We start from the raw sequence: 18,784 nt of genomic DNA on the forward strand, positions 1-18,784 counted from the left end.
CCTCCCCAGGAACTGCGTTCACTGGGTAAATCTCTCTTATCTGCACCCTTCTCCTCCACCGCTAACTCCAGACTCCGTTCCTTTTATCTTGCTGCACCATATGCCTGGAATAGATTTCCTGAGCCGGTACGTCAAGCTCCATCTCTGGCCGTCTTCAAATCTAAGCTAAAAGCCCACCTTTTTGATGCTGCTTTTAACTCCTAACCCTTATTCACTTGTTCAGAACCCTTATTTTATCATCCTCACTTTTAATATTCCTTTATCTCTTATTTGTCCTGTTTGTCTGTCCTAATTAGATTGTACGCTGTATCGAGCAGGGACTGTCTTTTCATGTTCAAGTGTACAGAGCTGCGTACGTCTAGTAGTGCTATAGAAATGATAAGTAGTAGTAGTAGTAGTAATTTTATATGGTGTGTGATACTTTATAAAATAAATAGGAGGAAATATTTTTTCACTCACCGAATAATTAAGCTCTGGAACTCTTTGCCAGAGGATGTGATTACAGCAGTTAGTGTATCTGGGTTTTAAAAAGATTTGAACAAATTCCTAGAGGAAAAGTCCATAGTCTGCTATTGAGATAATGAGTGGAGTTGAACGGGTAGATGTGAAGCGTCTGTTTACGCTTTCCAAAAATACTAGGACTAGGGGGCATGCGATGAAGCTACAATGTAAATTTAAAACGAATCTAAGAAAAATTTTCTTCACTCAACGTGTAATTAAACTCTGGAATTCATTGCCGGAGAATGTAGTAAAGGCGGTTAGCTTAGCAGGGTTTTAAAAAAGGTTTGGATGGCTTCCTATAGGAAAAGTCCATAGACTATTATTAAATGGACTTGGGGGAAATCCACTATTTCTGGGATAAGCAGTATAAAATGTTTTGTACTTTTTTGGGATCTTGCCATTGGCCACTGTCGGAAACAGGATGCTGGGCTTGATGGACTTTTGGTCTTTCCCAGTATGGCAATACTTATGCACTTATGTAATGCTATTACTGTGAAAATAAAGCCATATAAAACCTTGTCCCAGTTGACCTGTGTCACCATTACTTCAGTTCCAATTCAACCTATTTACAATCTCTCTATAAATGCCTTTTCCTACCCTGTCAAAACTGAAGGTTGGAGGCAACATAACATATTGGTGACTTTTTTTGTCACAAAACATTTTATTATGCTTGCAATGTACATCTATCACAGAGCACCTTAAGATACCAGAAACTAACTTCTATAACTGAGCATCTCACGTTGACTGTTTTCTTTTTTTTTTCCACAGGGATGATCTTTCCCAGTTGCCCTTCACTACCATGTGCATAAAGGAAAGCCTGCGGCTACACCCTCCAGTCACCGCTGTATCCCGCTGCTGCACTGAGGACATCAAACTACCTGATGGAAGGGTCATCCCTAAAGGTAACAGGTTTTCTTCTGTAGGTGAAAATTATACCTACAACAAAAGCAAAAATTCCTTAACTATGTAATACATGTTCTTCATGACTGCAGCACTGTAAATGTAATTGAGTGGAACACAGATGGAAATTTTATCAGAAATTCAAGATTACCTGTATCATCATGGTTGCACAGGGACCTCTTCAGTTCTATATTTTGGCTATATGTATAATAACTAAATATTTGAGGGGGGAGTCTTTTACCATGGGTGTCTTGGTCAGTTGATTTCTACACTACCACAGCTTAGTAAAAGACCCCCTTGGGGATAAAGGTGAGCCGGTTAATTTTTAAAAGGCATTTGACAAAGTAGATCATGAAAGACTCCAGAGGAAATTGGAGATTCATGGGATAGGAGGTAGTGTTCTATTGTGGATTAAAAACTGGTTAAAAGATAGAAAACAGAGAGTAGGGTTAAATGGTCAGTATTCTCAATGGAGAAGGGTAGATAGTGGGGTTCCCCAGGGGTCTATGCTGGGACCACTACTTTTTAACATATTTATAAATGATCTATAGATGGGAGTAACTACTGAGGTAATTAAATTTGCTGACGACACGAGACTGAGCATCCAAATGGCAGATGATGTTTAGTGTGAGCAAGTGCAAAGTGATACGTGTGGGAAAGAGGAACTTGAACTATAGTTACGTGATGCAAGGTGCCACATTAGGAGTCAACGGCCAGGAAAGGGATCTAGGTGCACAGCGCTGCGTATGTCTAGTAGTGCTATAGAGATAATAAGTAGTAGTAGGTGTCATCGTTGATGATATGTTGAAACCCTCTGCTCAGTGTGGAGCGGTGGCTAAGAAAGCAAATAGAATGTTTGGTATTATTAGGATAGGAATGGAAAACAAAAATGAGGACGTTATACTGCCTTTGTATCACTCCATGGTGCGACTACACCTCGAATATTGTATGCAGTTCTTGTCACCGCATCTCAAAAAGATATAGTGGAATTAGAAAAGGTATAGAGAAGGATGACAAAAATGATAAAAGGGAATGGGATGACTTCCCTATGAGGAAAGTCTAAAGTGGCTAGGGCTCTTTAGCTTGGAAAAAAGACGGCTGAGGGGAGATATCATAGAAGTCTATAAAATAATGAGTGGAGTGGAATTGGTAGATGTGAATCACTTGTTTATTCTTTCCAAAAATACCCTAGTATTAACTAGGGGGCATACAATGAAGGTACAAAGTAGTAAATTTAAAACAAATCGGAGAAAATATTTCTTCGGTCTATATGTGATTGAACTCTGGAATTGAAAGGTTTAGACAGCTTCCTAAAAGAAAAGTCCATAAGCCGTTATTAAGATGGACTTGGGGAAAATCCACTGTTTATTTCTAGGATAAGCAGTATAAAACGTATTGTACTGTTTTGAGATCTTGCCAGATACTTGTAAACCTGGATTGACCACTGTTGGAAATAAGATGCTGGGCTTCATGGACCTTCGGTCTGTCCCAGTGTGGCAACACTTATGTTCTTAGGTATTGTCATCCTGTTTCCCCAGTCTTTGTTAACTCTCATTGGTGGCTAGAATTGCTTCTAAGGTCTTGATAGCTGTATTTAAGTTGCTGTAGTGGTGTGGCTTAGATCTTGGATCTAGAATTGTGTGCCAGCTCATTCCCTACACTCAAGGATGTTTTTCTTTCTATTGCTCACAATCATTCATTTATACAAGCACTTTCATTTATTGTGGAACAAATCCCCATAGGTCTTAAAATTGCTTAGATACCACTTAAATTTCAGGCCTGTTCTCACTTTGACCACTGCAATCCAGAGATAGACCTGTAGCAATGGACTTGGAAGTGGGAATTCGTTGTGTTTTTTTTTTTTAAACTAGTGGCACCTTCATTTAAGGGTTGCAAAGTTGCCTTGTTACCCATTTCCAGGACAGAGATTTCAGGCCATTCCTGGATTTCTGACAATCCCATCGTGATGCATTATGAATCCCGCAGCACCGATTTCAATGGGTAAAATCAGTGTCTACAAATAGCATACTTCTTTGAGAAGTAAGTTCAAAACCAGGACTGAATAAAAAAATTCGCTCCTAGAACTGGGTAACTCGGTAGGTTTGGGGTTGGAGGAGTGTATTCATGTTTAATTGAGTAAAGATTTGAAAGAGCGAAGCCTCCTTTCGATTGTAAGATATTCTATCCTTTGGAAGTCATTAGGTGGCATTTGGGGGATAGGTGGTTTGTCTACCAGTATTGTTATGTCTTTGTTACGTCTCATTGTGATTTCTGTTTTTATAATATCATTTTATAATGATCTTATCACCCATTCTGGCGTCTTTCATAAAATTGGATGCCAGACTCTCAGTCCTCTTCTTGCATTTGCACTCCAGTGAACAAGGAAAAAATTAACAGCAGGGAAATCTCATAATGATGGGAACCAAATTGATCCTTTTCTTAGTGACCAAGTTAAGGAGGTAGTGGACCACTGATCTACCTTATAATACCTCTTGGATGTGCCCTACCGTCTACATCATCCTCTAGACCAGTGGTTCCCAAACCTGGTCCTGGAGGTACCCCAGTCAGATTTTCAGGATATCCACAATGAATATTCAGGAGAGAGATTTGCATGCAATGGAGGTTTGGGAACTACTTCTGTGGAATATACACTATGGGTGCAGTGCCATTCTGCCTTAAATGAGCTAGTGTGTGGCCGGTTTTAAAGAGCACAACAATGGATGCTTGACTCCTAGTTCTTATTGCCCTATTTCTAACTTACCATTTTTAGCCAGACTGTGTCATATTATTCCAACTGCAGGACTGTATAAGAGTCATATTATCCTCGACCTACAGCATTATGGTTTAGAGAACATCGTGATGTACAGACTTTTTTTGTACTTGGCACAATAGAGTGTTAAGTGACTTTCTCAGGATCACAAAGAGTTGAAGTGGGAAGTGAAACCAATTCCCCACCTAGTATACTAACCATTAGGCTACTCCTCAATTTTACCCAGGTGAACTCCAGAGTGAATTAAGGAGAAGAAAAATTGATAAGTAAATCTTGAACATTTATCTCCGTAACTTTTTGCCTGGTTCTTCTATTTATTTTTATTTTTTTGATTGAGAAATATGGTTGGAGGGGTGCCTCCAGATGGGGCAGCTGAACTGCAGCCCATGGGATCTGTTAGCTGGAATTGCTAAGAGCTTATTTCACAAAGAGCTAGAGCCACTGAGCCTTGGACTTAGCTGTGATGTAAGCCATGGCAGTGGATAGCCTTCCCAGACAGGAAGGCATGGCAAGATATTGGCAGGCAAAACAGAGGGAACAACAACTCAAAAAGTCATCAAGTAGAAAAAAAGTATCAGTCCACAGATGGAACAAATGATGGGGACTCAGAAGTCAAAGCAAGCAGTGTTTTATTCAGAACCTGACACAGCCCTTGTTTTGGCTGTTGCCTGCATCAGACAGGGCTGGCATTGTGTGTGTGGGGGGGGGGGGGGGGGGGGGGGGGGGGAGGAACAGGGCATCTGCAGCGATCCAGTCATCACTTCCTCTTCTCCTCACCACAGTCCATCTCTTCCTTTCCCAATCTTCTTTAAAAATTTATGTCCCTTCTCAGAGAGGCTTTGGTTTGGCAGCCATTCTCACAAGCTGCCTGTGACTACCCCAAAGCTTTCCCTTTCTGCCACGATCTGCCCCTGGCTCCCTCTGATGCAATATTCTGTTTCCACCTGGGCAGATTGCGGCAGAGGGAAAGCTTCGGGACAACCGAAGGCAGTGTGTGAGGATAGCTGCCACACAGGTACCCCTCTGAGAAGGGAAATAAAAATTTTAAAGAAGACTCTAAGGTGTGGAATAGAAGGGAGGGAGATGGACTGTGGTGGGGAGAAGGGGAAGAGGTGCCCAGACTGTGTAGTAGCAATGCAGGTGGGGAGATTGGTGGAGGGGGATCAGGGGTCCCCCTTAATGTCTGCTCTGGGCCCCACCAGGTCTAAAACCGGCCCTGGCATCAAGGGGTCTATCATAAAAACAGTATCATACATATAAAGGTTAAAACACAAATAATAAAACTCAAATCACAAAGATATCAAAAATAAATGTACAAATACAAAGATAAAAAATCAAAGACGTCAGTTTGTGGACTCCACAATCACAAACAAAATACAAGAAAATGCTGCAAAGAATATATATGTATATGTGTAAAAAATGTATAAATAATGTTACATACAATAAAAACTAAAGGTCATCCAAAGTGTAAAAAACATACAAGGTATGAAAAACACACATTGCAACTTCAAAACACAAACTTACAGTGCATTTAGATAGGAGGTTAATTCTACATAGGGTATATTGGATTCCTGACCCAATTGGCTTATATATCGTGTGTATATACAAAATCCAACTTGGGTGTGGGGCATCAAATTCATAGATGGAAAGGGGACCATAGATTGAAAACTTTTGTTTAACCCTAAAGTATTTACTGAAACATGCTGCACTGAGAACAGGGATTGGCCAGTGCCAAGGGGCATGAACAGCGACAGAAATTGGGATTGATTGACGAACAGCACACTGAAGACAGGGGTGGGCAGTGACAGAAAAAGAGCACTGAAGGCATTGGATGGGCACTGATGAAGACAGTGCAAGTGGAAAGAGCAATGGCTGACAGATGGTGTGCTGAAGACCAGCACTGCCAGAGAGGCAGGACAAAGGACAGTCAGTGACAGATTGGACTCTAAAGAACAATATATTGAGGGCAGTAGATGGGTAGATGCCAAGAGATACAGATAAGGAGGTGAAAATGTAAACCCATTTTACCTGAGGTCTCAAAGTTTTCTGTGACTTTTGCTTTGCAGGGAACACATGTTTGATCAGCATCTATGGGACCCACCACAACCCCACTATATGGCCAGAGCCTGAGGTATTAGATAAATTTATATCATTCCATTTGCCTGCTGTGTCTGCCATATTGCTAAGAATTAAAGTTTTTTTTTAAGTATCTTAGCTGTTTTCGATCTGCTCTGTGTTCATCTTTTCTGTTTTAGCTTTAAAATGCTATAAATTTTGGTTTATTTTAAATTCTTACCTCCATATCCCATTAAGGGACAAGAATTTTGGATCAGCAGAATATGAATGTATCAAATGTATTTATTTTATTTTACATCTTTTTAAATAAAATGTGTGTTCAGTACTGATGTGGGAATTAACACAGTGGGCCAGATGCACTAAACTTAACGAGCCATTAACATGGGTTTTAAACTGGTTCTAGCCAGTTTAACGTGCAAGTAGTAAACCAGGACATGCACAAAAGGGCATTTTCCTATCACGGTAGCAGCTAATGAAAACGGAATGCACATGAGAAAATTAGTATTATAATGTGTATAAATCGTATTGTAATGAGATGCACTACCGTTTTCCGATTGCCTAACCATGGAAAATCTAACGGGAGGTCTGTTCCTCTCGTTGGGGCTGCGTGGGATTTATTCGCCTCTAAAAACTTCTATAAATTTAACAAAAAAAAAAAATCGGGAAAAAAAACATCCAAGTGCTCGTCAGGGCCGTCCTTCTAAAGTGCCTAACATGGACGTCCTTCACACCCCCCCCCCCCCCCCCCAAAAAAGGACAGCCCTGACGAGCACTTGGACGTTTTTCCCCCATAAGTTTTTGTGATGGGTGTCCTTCTAGTGCTGAGGACGTCCAAATCAAAACACTATTTGGACGTCTCTTTCGATTATGCCCCCTCCTCCAGGTCTCTCAGCCAATCACAGCGCGTTTAGCTGACACCAGTGACAGCTAAACGCGCTGTGATTGGCTGAGAGAAACCTGGAGGAGGAGCATCGGACGTGCTGCTAACACCTCGGGGCAGACTGAAAGGAGCAAGGTGGCTGGAGCAGAAGCCGCCGTTAGCTGCCAGCAGCATCGGGAGCCTCCTCGCAGCCCTTTCATCTCCCTCCCGATTATGGGGACGACTTTTTTTTCTTTCAGTGAAGGACGTCCATAAAGGACATCCTTGGCATGCACAGACCAGCCAGTATAACGTTTGGCTGCTCTGCGCATGCTCAGCTGGCCGACTGGCTTGGAAGGAAATCCCATGCAACTGAGCTAGCAGCAACCAGCTCATTTGCATGCGATTTCCTTGATGCATTCCTGTTGCTTACCGATTTGCTAAGGAATCGGTAAGGGAAGGGCTTTAGCGATGGTTTTAGTGCATCTACCCCACTGTCAGGCAGGCGTTAACAGAACAGCTTGACAGTGAGCATGTACTAATTCTCATTTAACTGAATAGCATGTGTTTTACAGCTAATCCATGCTAACTTATCTTCTGCTTTAATAGTTAATCTGCAGTAACGTGGAGCAGTAAATGCCAGCATTAAGGGTATTCACACTATCTGCAATACAGTGAATGTGCAATGAGTGCATTAAGAGGGCAATTTTATGACTGGGCGCCACAATTAGGCGCCTAGATGCAGCATGCTGAATACTAATTCTGTAATGGCATCTGGGTGCCAAGATTCTTTTATAGAATACTAGCATAAATTTCCATCAACGCATAAATGTATGTGACTAAATGTGGCATTTTAGCATGTAATTTACTGTATTCTATAAGTTACATGCATAAGTGTGACCCTGCCTATATTCTACCCACATATACACCCCCTTGCAGTTATGTACTAAGTAAATTGTATGCTTAAATTGTAGAATAGCACTGTGCACTTTGTTAGCATTCACACGTGTAAGTGTACATTCCTTTTATTTATAAGGTTTAAATAACAGTCAAGCATAATACTTGTACAGATAGGTTACCTGGTTCCATTATACAATATATAAATAAAATCGAAATTTTACATTAAGGAAAACATAAGGAAAATATTTTCACCAGATTATCCTCAAGTTCACAATTTGGAGATTCAAAATGTTACATATATGGATATTTAATTCAAATACCTAGAAAACAGAACAGGAATTTGCAGAATCTGATTCCCAAAAAAGGTTCCAGTTTATATTACACTGAGCTATTCTCACCCCTCCCAATAGGCCCCTTAGCTGTTAAGAATGCAGTGAGTTGAGGTGGATCGAAAAAAAACATACTTATTCATTCTGGTATTTAACAACACACTTACAGGGTATCTTAAAAAAATGTCGCCCCCAAATGAAGAACCCTTGGCTTCATCATAAGAAATTGTTGTCTACGCTTCTGAGTGTCTTTAGTCACATCAGGAAAAACACAAATTTTTAATCCAAGGAAACTTTTTTCCCTATTCTGAAAGAATAGTCTCATTAGCCAGTTTTTAACTGGAGTTAATGCCACAGTTGCAAGTAAGGTCGACGGTATTACCGTTTCACTATCAGACGCTTCTAGAATCTCTGAGACATCAAATTCTTGAATCTGACTCTCTCTTATTTTTGTTGGCAAATAATATATTTAAGAAAACGGAGGAATGGCCTCCTCGGCTACTCCCAGAATGTCTCTTATATATTTCCTTAGCATATCCCTTGGAGAAGTCGCAAATTGTTTGGGGAAATTCAAAAAACGAAGATTATTATTTCTTATAGCGTTTTCCAAGGATTCAGTTTTTCTTCTGAGGAATATTAGGTCTCTAGTCATACATTCTTGATGTGATTGTGTCTTTTTGACTTCATTTTCATATTCCTTATTTTTATTTACTATTGTGTCCATTTTAAGCTCAATCTCTTTTGTCTTTTGCTCTAATATTGATAAATCTTGAGTCAGTTTTTTAGGCTGCGGAGATATTGCTTTTCCCAACTCTATTAATGTCCATAGACTATCCAGCGTTACTTCACTTGGTTTATCCAATGATATAGGGAATAAAGTTGTTGTTACCTCTGTGTTAGTAGAAGAAAATCCATGTTCCTCACTCACGGCTGGAGTCTTTTTTGATGTTCTGAGAGTAGCTGATACTACTCTTTCAGTCTGGTTGTTTAAGTCTCCGGTCCGAATTCCTCCGGTTAGTTGCACCTCCAATCTCTCTTCCCTCGTTCCACTTGTGGGCTTCGGGATAGAGGACGCCATCCGAGGAGTACTACAGCCCGATGGTTGAGGGGGAGGAGCTCTTACATCGGGGCTGAGTGAAAGTTCTAGCCCTGGGAACGCTATGGGGGTCTCCATTCACCCCGGCACGGACCAACGGGCTATTCCCCGGTGTCTCTGGAGCCTAGTTCCTCTGAAGAAAAGTTTGTAAAGTAGACTGGTTAGAGGGAAAGTTTTGCCGCTGAGGAGCAGTGGAGGAGGGCCAGCCCCTTCTTTTCTGCTTCGCTAAAAGATAGGAACCTCAGAGAAACAGCAGGTACGTCAGAGTCATGCAGCGGCCATCTTGAATCTCACATTCACAAAATTTAAGTGTGCAAATGATGCGGTGCTTAAATGTAAGTGTCTTGTTATGGACTGAGGGGGTAACTGTATGTTAAGATGTTGGGTACATCCTGAACAATCCTCAACGCAGTTAATAAATCCCAATAAATAAATAATGTTGTACTGCTTAAGTTGTGTAAATAAATATGATTGAAACATAAATTTGGATTAAGGGTTGTTTGAGGACTTTGACCTTTGATTCAACATGTCCTGGTTTTATCATTGTTCAAAACTAACCGATCTGTTAACCTTCGAGATATAGTGGCTAGGCCTTGATAGATCCTTATTTAATGGTTCAATCTTGGCCATAATTAAAATGCCATCTGCTAAACAATACACCTTCATCCAATATTATTGAATAGTCAATAGTGGTACAACATAAATATTAAAAAGTACAGGAGAAAGGGCAGAGCCCTTTGGCACTCCACACTTATGGCACAATATTTAAAAAGTTAGTTGGCAGATTAGTGGCCACATAAGCAGTTATATCCACCAAAGCCAGCCAAAGTTAATATTTAGCAGGCGACAGACAACTAGATATTTGTGAACACCGGCTTTCGCAAGCTGGCTAAGATTGAGGGTATGTTTATAAGTTTGGCAGTGTGTCCAGTCCGCATCTGTGATATGGCCAGCTATATATAGGCCTGGTTTTCCACAGGATATTCTGATAGAGCTCGTAGTGGCTAAATCCGGCAGTGGGTATGTGAAGCTGCTATAATTCAGATTCAAATGTTCTCTCACTTCAAAAACATTTTTTTTTACACTTTCTGCCATTATGCTTCTTTCTCAATAAAGTTTCAGAGTGACCTTCATTTGATTGGGGGGGGGCAATGGGGGGGGGGGGACATGTACATGAGGAATGTTGAGACTGTGGCTTGCTGGCATGTGACTGTTGGGTTTTTTTGTCTATTATTATGCAAGTATTTATTCTGTGAGGCAGTAGATTATAATAGCAAGACAAAATGATAAGGGGGGGGGGGGGGGAACACCATTTTACAATAACTGGTTATTCCTTATAACTTGCTAAGTATTATTCCCAGTTTTCATTTTTAGCCTGTTATATTTCATATACCTGGCTGCCATTCTCAGCCATGTCATTTCCTTGGTTGCAATACAATCGGCTAGACCAGACGGCAAGGGCAGCAGAGCAGAGGTGACAGAGAAGGCAGCCTTTGTGGCAGCTCTGCAGGCACAGCCCCAAGCACAAGCCCCAGCATCAGAAACATAGAAACATACAAGGCCCACAGTGTGTACAGGCTGAGGCTGAGTTACCTCCAGCTCAGAGGAAGAAGCATTTCAGCGAACCCGCTTTAATAGAGCCCCCATTGCTGACCTCTGTCAACTGTTGAGAAATGTTCTTGAGGTGAGGAGCCATGCCTTGCCAGTGGCTATGAGGTTTACCACAGACCTAACCTTTCTGGCTATTGGCAGTTTCCAGCATGTCGTCGGTGGCACCACAGGCATCACACAGTCTGCCACCTGCCATTATATAGACTCCTTCCTGTGAGCTCAGCTCAGCCACCTGTGCAAATATGTCACCTTTCCACGCACCCCTGAGCAGAGGCAGCAGACCATGAGGGAATTTTATGGCATCGCTGGTTTCCCTCAGTATTGGGGACAATAAGACTGCACAGACATTGCCCTAAATCCACCTGGATGGGATGAGTGAGCCTACCAGAACAGAAAGATGTACCATTCAGTGAACATGCAAGGTAGTGTGCAGTACTAGGCTTCTCATCACTGATGTGTGTGCCAGATTCCCTGGTTCCTGCCACGATACCTTCATTCTGGACCAGTCCAGGCTGGGGCAGGACTGTGCCAACGGTCTCCTGGGGGATGCCTGGTTGTTAAGTAAGTACCAGCAACAACATCACCATCTCTGGTCACCACATAAGGTTTTTGAATGCATGTAGACATATGGTAGTCTGGCAGGCCTGATGTTTGCACCACACCTATGCACATACTGTAATCACTATCCATCTTTAGAAATGTATGCGGGGGCACACACATGAGTTCGCAATCACACTTGCATGATTGTGAGCACTGTCATAGATGCAGCCTAGCACTGGGCCCCACTCCAGTACTGCCTGTATGACTTCCACTAATGCCCACTGCCCTCACAGATAATGGTATTCACAGTGCTGTTTTCTTGGGGAAAAAAAAGGTGGTGGTACCCATGCAGAATCAACCTTGCTGGGCAATGTAACCAGGTTTTTTGTTCAGCCTTTACTGGCCACCTAGCTATGTGATCCACAATAGCCTGATCTGCAGGGCAGCTGCCACCCAATGTAAGGGTCATGGGTTCAAACCTAGCTGTCTGCCTGGCCCACCAAGGGGAGGGGGGGATTTTTGATATTTTGCCTGTGAAATCAAAGGTCATGATGAAGAATTATTTAGAATGCTGAAAAAAGGTGTCAAAGTATCAGTGCATACCAGCTGCAAGAAAACCCTGGTTGTGCTCCACAGAACTTTACCCAGCTCAGAATCCTTACAAAGTTCTCTTCTCTAAACTCTCCACTGTAGGTGATATGAGAAGATGGCTACTAGCACTGGTACAATGTCCTCAGACATACCAGGAGGAGCGCTATAATGAGGCTCACCAGGAGTTATAGTTTATTAAAAATTTGCTAAACTACTCTTACTGACAGGCAGAATAAAGTGGTGTACATACTCTAGTATCAAGAAAAGGAAAGGAACTCCATTAATTGACGGGAAAGAAACACAAACACTGAAAGACAAAAAGAAGAGAACAGGAAAATAAAGAAGGCCAAGGGAAAACGTATACAAGCATATTAATGACATGACAGTCTCATTAGTTGGAACTCCCATAGGTCTGCTGGAGTAGCAAAGATTTCAACTCTGTCCTAAAGTTTTTAAACTCGGTAATATTACGAACACGAAGCAGTAGACCATTCCAGATATGCAGTGTGAGAAAGAAAAAAGCACTACGACTAGTCGACTCATAGTGAGCTAGTCTTGGTCCAGGAAGGACGAGATGGTCATTAAAGAAATGCAGAATACAAGTGAGTATATAAGGTATAATATTCAGGATAGCCAAAACGGTGAGCTTTAAAAGTCAAAACTGCTATTTTAGGGATGATCCTTTGCTCCACAGGTAACCAGTGCTACTGTTTTAATAGAGGTGTCGTATGATCCATGTGATGAGTGCAGCAGAGTAAACTGATAGCCACATTTTGAAGAGTTTGCAATTTCTTAAGAGAAAAACTTGGTAATCCCGCATAGATTACATTACAGTAATCCAAATGGGATGTAAAGAATGAAAGAAGAAGTGAATGAAATCTAGTAGAATCAAACAGGCAACGATGGTGAAAATTGATGAAAAACAACAAAATGGATTTTTTGTTAGGTGAGAGATCTTGGGAAGGAAAGAAGGGGAAGAATCCGGTATAATTCCCAGATAACAAAAACTTAACACAGGAGTAATTAGTGTTCCAAAAAGTGTTAACGGGAAAGAAGGAGGATTCATAGACCCAGATAACCAACAAGCAATTGCCTTATCTTTATTGATTAATTTATGGTCTAATAACCATTTGGAAATAGAATCTAGGCATAATTGAAGTGGGACAAGGAGAAAAAGGATTAGTTGGATATAGAAGAAGGATGTCATCTGCATAAAAAAATATGCAGAAATACCAGAAGCTTGAATAAGAGAAGCAAGGTGGCTCAGAAGTAGATTAAAGAGAAGTGGAGAGAGAATGGGACCCTGGGGGACATCATAGTGTAAATCATTCTTATCTGAGCTAGAGTTTGATGTAAGAACCCAAAACGAACGGTGAGGTAGGAAAGAAGAGAACCAAGAGAGCACATTCTCAGATATCCCCAGAGAACATAAATGAGAAAGAAGCAAAGAATGGTTGACTAAGTCAAAAGCCGCAGAAAGATCAAGAGATATAGCCAGAACTATATTGTGCTGTTCAAAATGACCATCTGTAGTAACTGTCTCTGTACTGAAATAATGATGAAAACCAGATTGGTGGGGATGAAGTGCTAACGTCTTATCAGCAAAAGACATCAGCTGGAGGATGACTATTTTTTCCAGAACCTTGGACATATAACAAAGATTGGAGACAGGATGATAATGATTTAAAACTGAAGGATCAAGAGATGATTTCTTCAAAACTGGATGAACTATAGCTGACTTCCATATATCAGGGAATTGACCAGATGATAAACTAAGGTGGTTTATGGAAAGGAGGGATGGAAGTAAACATAGTTTAGGGACCCAAAGCCAAGGAGAAGGAAAAGGGTCAATGGAACAGTATGTAGATCTCATAGTAGTCATTATCTTCTTTATTGATGACAGTGTCTGAGTTTCAAAAGATGACCAAATGGTTGAACCAGTCATAGAAGAGGTATCTTGAAGATCTGAATCAGAAAATGAGGCGGCAAAATTTGATTGTGAGGTTGGCAAGAATGGTAATGATTGCCATAAAGAAAATGCCTCAGCTGTGGGGACAGCATCCGACAATGGTTTTCTCGGATTCACAAAGCGCTGATAAATAGAATAGAGCTCTCTAGCTGGATTAGGGTTTTTTTGAAGCAGCATTGAAATAGGATTCAATTTTGCCTTTTTAAGATGGAAATTATATTCACGATGGAGCATTTTACATTTTTGTAGGTCAGAAGATGTCCTAGAGCAAAGTAGAGGGTATAGAAAGATTGAAAAGAATAAGGAAATGGTCTGACCAAGGTAGGGGAGTTGTTGAAAAAGACTTGGGACAAAGAGGAATATTGGAGAGTGAGAACTAAATCCCAAGTGAGTGACTGGCAGTATGCGTGGGAAGAGAGATACATTGCGAGAGAGATAAGTCTGCTAGAAAACTTAGAAAATATTTTGCTCTTGGGTCTTTAGGATTATCTACATGAACATTAAAGTTACCTAAGATGAGCAGGTCAGGTAACAAATAGTTGGATCAGCAACAGCCAGTAAACAGAGGTCCCAATAATTAAAGCCATAGGGCAATAAAACAATATGATATACAAAGGACGAACCAAATCTATCTTGATAATCGACAGTTCAGACTAGGAGAAAGGTTTCGGAAACCTTCGGATCCTTAGAGAAAATAATAGCAACATCACCACCCAGCCTAAAAGCCCGAGTAGCATAGTTATTTGAAAAGCTACAAAGTAGTAAATTTAAAATAAATTGGAGAAAATATTTCTTCACAACATATAATTAAACTCTGGAATTCGTTGCCAGAGAATGTGATAAAAGCATTTAGCTTAGCAGGGTTTAAAAAAGATTTGGATAGCTTCCTAAAAGAACAGTCCACAAGCCATTATTAAGATGGACTTGGGGAAAATCCACTGCTTATTTCTATGATAAGCAGCATAAAATGTATTGTACTGTTTAGGATTGTGCCAGGTGCTTGTAGCCTAGATTGGCCACTGTTAGAAATAGGATGCTGGTCTGTCCCAGTATGGCAACACTTATGTACCTGAAAGGCAAGCATAGAGATTAGCGTCCTCCAGCTCTAACCTGTGTTTCAGTAACACAGAAAAGTGAACAGTTACTCTGCACAATTTTGTCACAAATCAAACATGACTTACAGTGTAAGGACCTACAATTCAAGAGACCAATTGGAAGAGAAAGTGGAGAAATAAGGACCAGAGTGTCTTTAACAGATTGAAGTGGTACAATTACAGGAGGAAAACGGTATTCATGACTCAGGTGGATAGGGTGATAACCCCAAAATACAGGAATAGAAAAACAAGGCGTTATAAACCATGGATGCATTACTTTCTTGAAAAAAACAGAAAAAGAACAAAATGCACAATAGCATAGACTCACACATAGAAAGAAGCACAGTGTCAGTAAAAGTAGGCAAAATAAAGCGTTCAGGAGGAAATAAATTTGGTGTGCATCAACAGATAATGAACGAAAGTGCGAGTCCCTAATATAGTGTTTAGATTAAAAGAGTTTCTGGATTGTGAAGCCTTGCAGGTCATGTGACTTGGGCAAGCAGGAAACAGCTTAGGTGGAACAGAGTTCAGCAGGGGCCAAGTAAAATCCTATAACACAAGTTAACACGTGCATATAGCAAAACAGTAGGCAACAGATAATGAACAAAAGTGCAAGAGTCCCTAATAAAGTGTATCCTTCCCATCCATGTGAGTGTTAAGCCTTCCCATTGCTCCAGTTCAGCAAACAGTTGGGCGTGTTTAGCAAGGAAATTAGCCTGGTATAATCCCGTCAGTTGGGCTATCACAGAAATGTCCAAATATTTAATATGTTTCTTTGCCCACAAAAAGGGGAAATTTTTGTTGGTTGCTGGATTGCCGGGGCCCCCAAACTTAGGTTCAAAATCTCAGACTTGGTTATATTTACTTTAAAACCAGACACCTTTCTACTACTACTACTGCTTGACATTTCTAAAGCACTACTAGGGTTACACAGCGCTGTACAATTTAACATAGAAGGACAGTCCCTGCTCAAGGAGCTTACAATCTAAAGGACAAATGTACAGTCAGTCAAATAGGGGCAGTCAAATTGGGGCAGTCTAGATTTCCTGAAAGGTATAAAGGTTAGGTGCCGAAAGCAACATTGAAGAGGTGGGCTTTGAGCAAAGATTTAAAGATGGGTAGGGAGGGGGCTTGGCGTAAGGGCTCAGGAAGTTTATTCCAAGCATAGGGTGAGGCGAGGCAGAATGAGCGGAGCCTGGAATGGCGGTGGTGGAGAAGGGTACTGAGAGGAGGGATTTGTCCTGTGAGCGGAGGTTTCGGGCGGGAACGTAAGGGGAAATGAGGGTAGAGAGGTAATGAGGGGCTGCAGACTGAGTGCATTTGTAGGTAAGAAGGAGAAGCTTGAACTGTATGCGGTATCTGATTGGAAGCCAGTGAAGTGACCTGAGGAGAGGGGTGATGTGAGTATATCGGTTCAGGCGGAATATAAGACGTGCAGCAGAGTTCTGAATGGATTGAAGGGGGGATAGATGGCTAAGTGGGAGGCCAGTGAGGAGTAGGTTGCAGTAGTCAAGGTGAGTAGTCAAGTCAAGGCCAGTAGTCAAGTCAAGGCGACTATATCTAGTCAATAGTTAGGAGACCCCTGCCAAGGACTCTGTTGGTTCAGTCAGCAAGATATCATCAGCAAAAAGCATAATTTTGTGCTCTTGTTCCTCTCTGGAGATTCCCCAAATGTTTGCTGACGCTTGCACCAACTGTGCCTAAGGCTGTATGGATACATCAAATAGGAGGGGGGATACTGCGCATCCCTGTCGTGTACCTCGATGAAGCTTGAAGGGATCAGTATAACAGCCATTAATTCGTAGGCTTGCCAACGGGGCCCTATATAACAACCTAATCCATGCCATAAAGCGGTCCCCAAACCCCATTTTCTGGAGCACCGAGAACAAAAAAGGCCAATGAACTCTGTCAAATGCTTTTTCAGCATCAATAGACAATAAAATTGCCGGAATTCAAGATTCATGTACCCATTGTATGATATGCAGGAGAGAGCAAATGTTATCAAAAGTTTGTCTACCAAAGACAAACCTGGCTTGATCAACATGAATAAGCCGTGGGTAGTACCCTCTGCAGCCAATGGGCCAATATTTTTGTCAAAAATTTGTAGTCGGTGTCCAGAAGCTAAATCGGTCTGTAAGACGCACACTGAGCTGGATCCTTCCCTGGTTTTAATAAGACTGTAATGGCTGCTAGGTGCCAAGTATAGGGGAGTTCCTCCACCTCGTCCAGTGCTCGGAAAGCACTAAGTAACAAGGGGGCTAAGTGTGCGCTATATCATTTATAGAATTTGTTAGAGAATCCATCCAGCCCCGGGGTCTTGCTAGGAGGGAGGTCCCTTATGGCCCAGAGCACCTCATCCACCTCAGATAGCTGATCGACCTCCCCTGCTGTGAGAGTAGGAAGAGAAACTGAGGACAAAAAGGCCTCCATCCCGGACTCCAGCGGAGAATGTTCTGGCTTGTATAAAGTGTCATAAAATTGAAGAAACCTATTATGGATATCTACAGTCTGTGTTAATGTAATCTCATCCCCCCTTGAATAGAGAAAATATAATTACGCTAAGATTGCTGTATGAGCTTATGCGCCAGTAACTTCCTAGAGCGATTATCAAATTCAAAATAGGCCTGACGAGTTTTTTGTAGTTGATCCGCTATTTCAACCAATTGAATCTCCCTAAGAGATAAGCGTAGCTCATGTAGTTTGTCAGTATAGGCTTGGTTTTGAGTATCAGCTTTATAGGCTCCCTCCACCCATGAGATCTCGTGGTGTATATTAGATTCCTGGGCTCTCTTTGCTCTAGTGACATGGACCACGCATCACTACCTTCATTCCTTCCCATAACGTGAGGGGAGGAATGTCTGCCTCTGTCATTCAACTCAATATACTCCTTTAAATATTGCTCCATGGCCGAGACATACTGGGGTTCTAGCAATAAGGCATCATTCAGTTTCCAGTACCTTTGACCCAGAGGGCTTACGTCCCAATTAAATGTTAAAGTAACTGGGGCATGATCAGACCATGTACGTGTGCGTATCTGAACATCTTGTGTCTCCTTTAAGATCTGGGAATCTGCCAGCCATAAATCTATAAGCGAGAAAGACCTATGATGGGGTGAATAATAGGTAATATCTTTATCTCCTGGGTGTCTCTGTCTCCACAAGTCAAAGAGACCACATCGAGGCAGAAATTGCTGCAGTGTTGTACGCTCCCCTCTGTGAGTATGAAATCCCAGCTGCACTGTTATCTCACTCAGGGTCAAGAGTAAGATTAAAATCCCCCCCCCCCCCCCAATAAGGAGACCTTCTCCCAGGTGCAATAGGATATGACTCAGGTCTTGCCAGAATGCACTATGGCCTTCATTAGGCGCAAATATGCATCCCAATGTAAAAGTCACACTGCCCAACTTCACCAATACAAAATGATATGTCCCCTCCCTGTCTGACACATCCTTCAGTATCTGCCAGGGATGGAAGGATGAGAGCGCTATCAAAAACCCTCTAGTTTTAGTTTGTGACTTATTAGAGGCGAAAAAACATGTGAATATTTTT

At 41.6% G+C, this 18,784-nt stretch overlaps 1 protein-coding gene across 1 annotated transcript in view; it reads left to right on the forward strand.

The window, feature by feature from the left end:
- Positions 1-18,784, forward strand: part of LOC115466370 (cytochrome P450 4F22-like) — a 159,043-nt gene that overhangs the window by 122,216 nt on the left and 18,043 nt on the right. Inside the window, 2 exon segments of the mRNA XM_030197561.1 lie at positions 1,270-1,403; positions 6,238-6,302. Of these exon segments, the coding sequence (XP_030053421.1) occupies positions 1,270-1,403; positions 6,238-6,302 (199 nt within the window).

Source organism: Microcaecilia unicolor, chromosome 3 (genome assembly GCF_901765095.1).
Source record: "Microcaecilia unicolor chromosome 3, aMicUni1.1, whole genome shotgun sequence".
Lineage (NCBI taxonomy): Eukaryota > Metazoa > Chordata > Amphibia > Gymnophiona > Siphonopidae > Microcaecilia > Microcaecilia unicolor.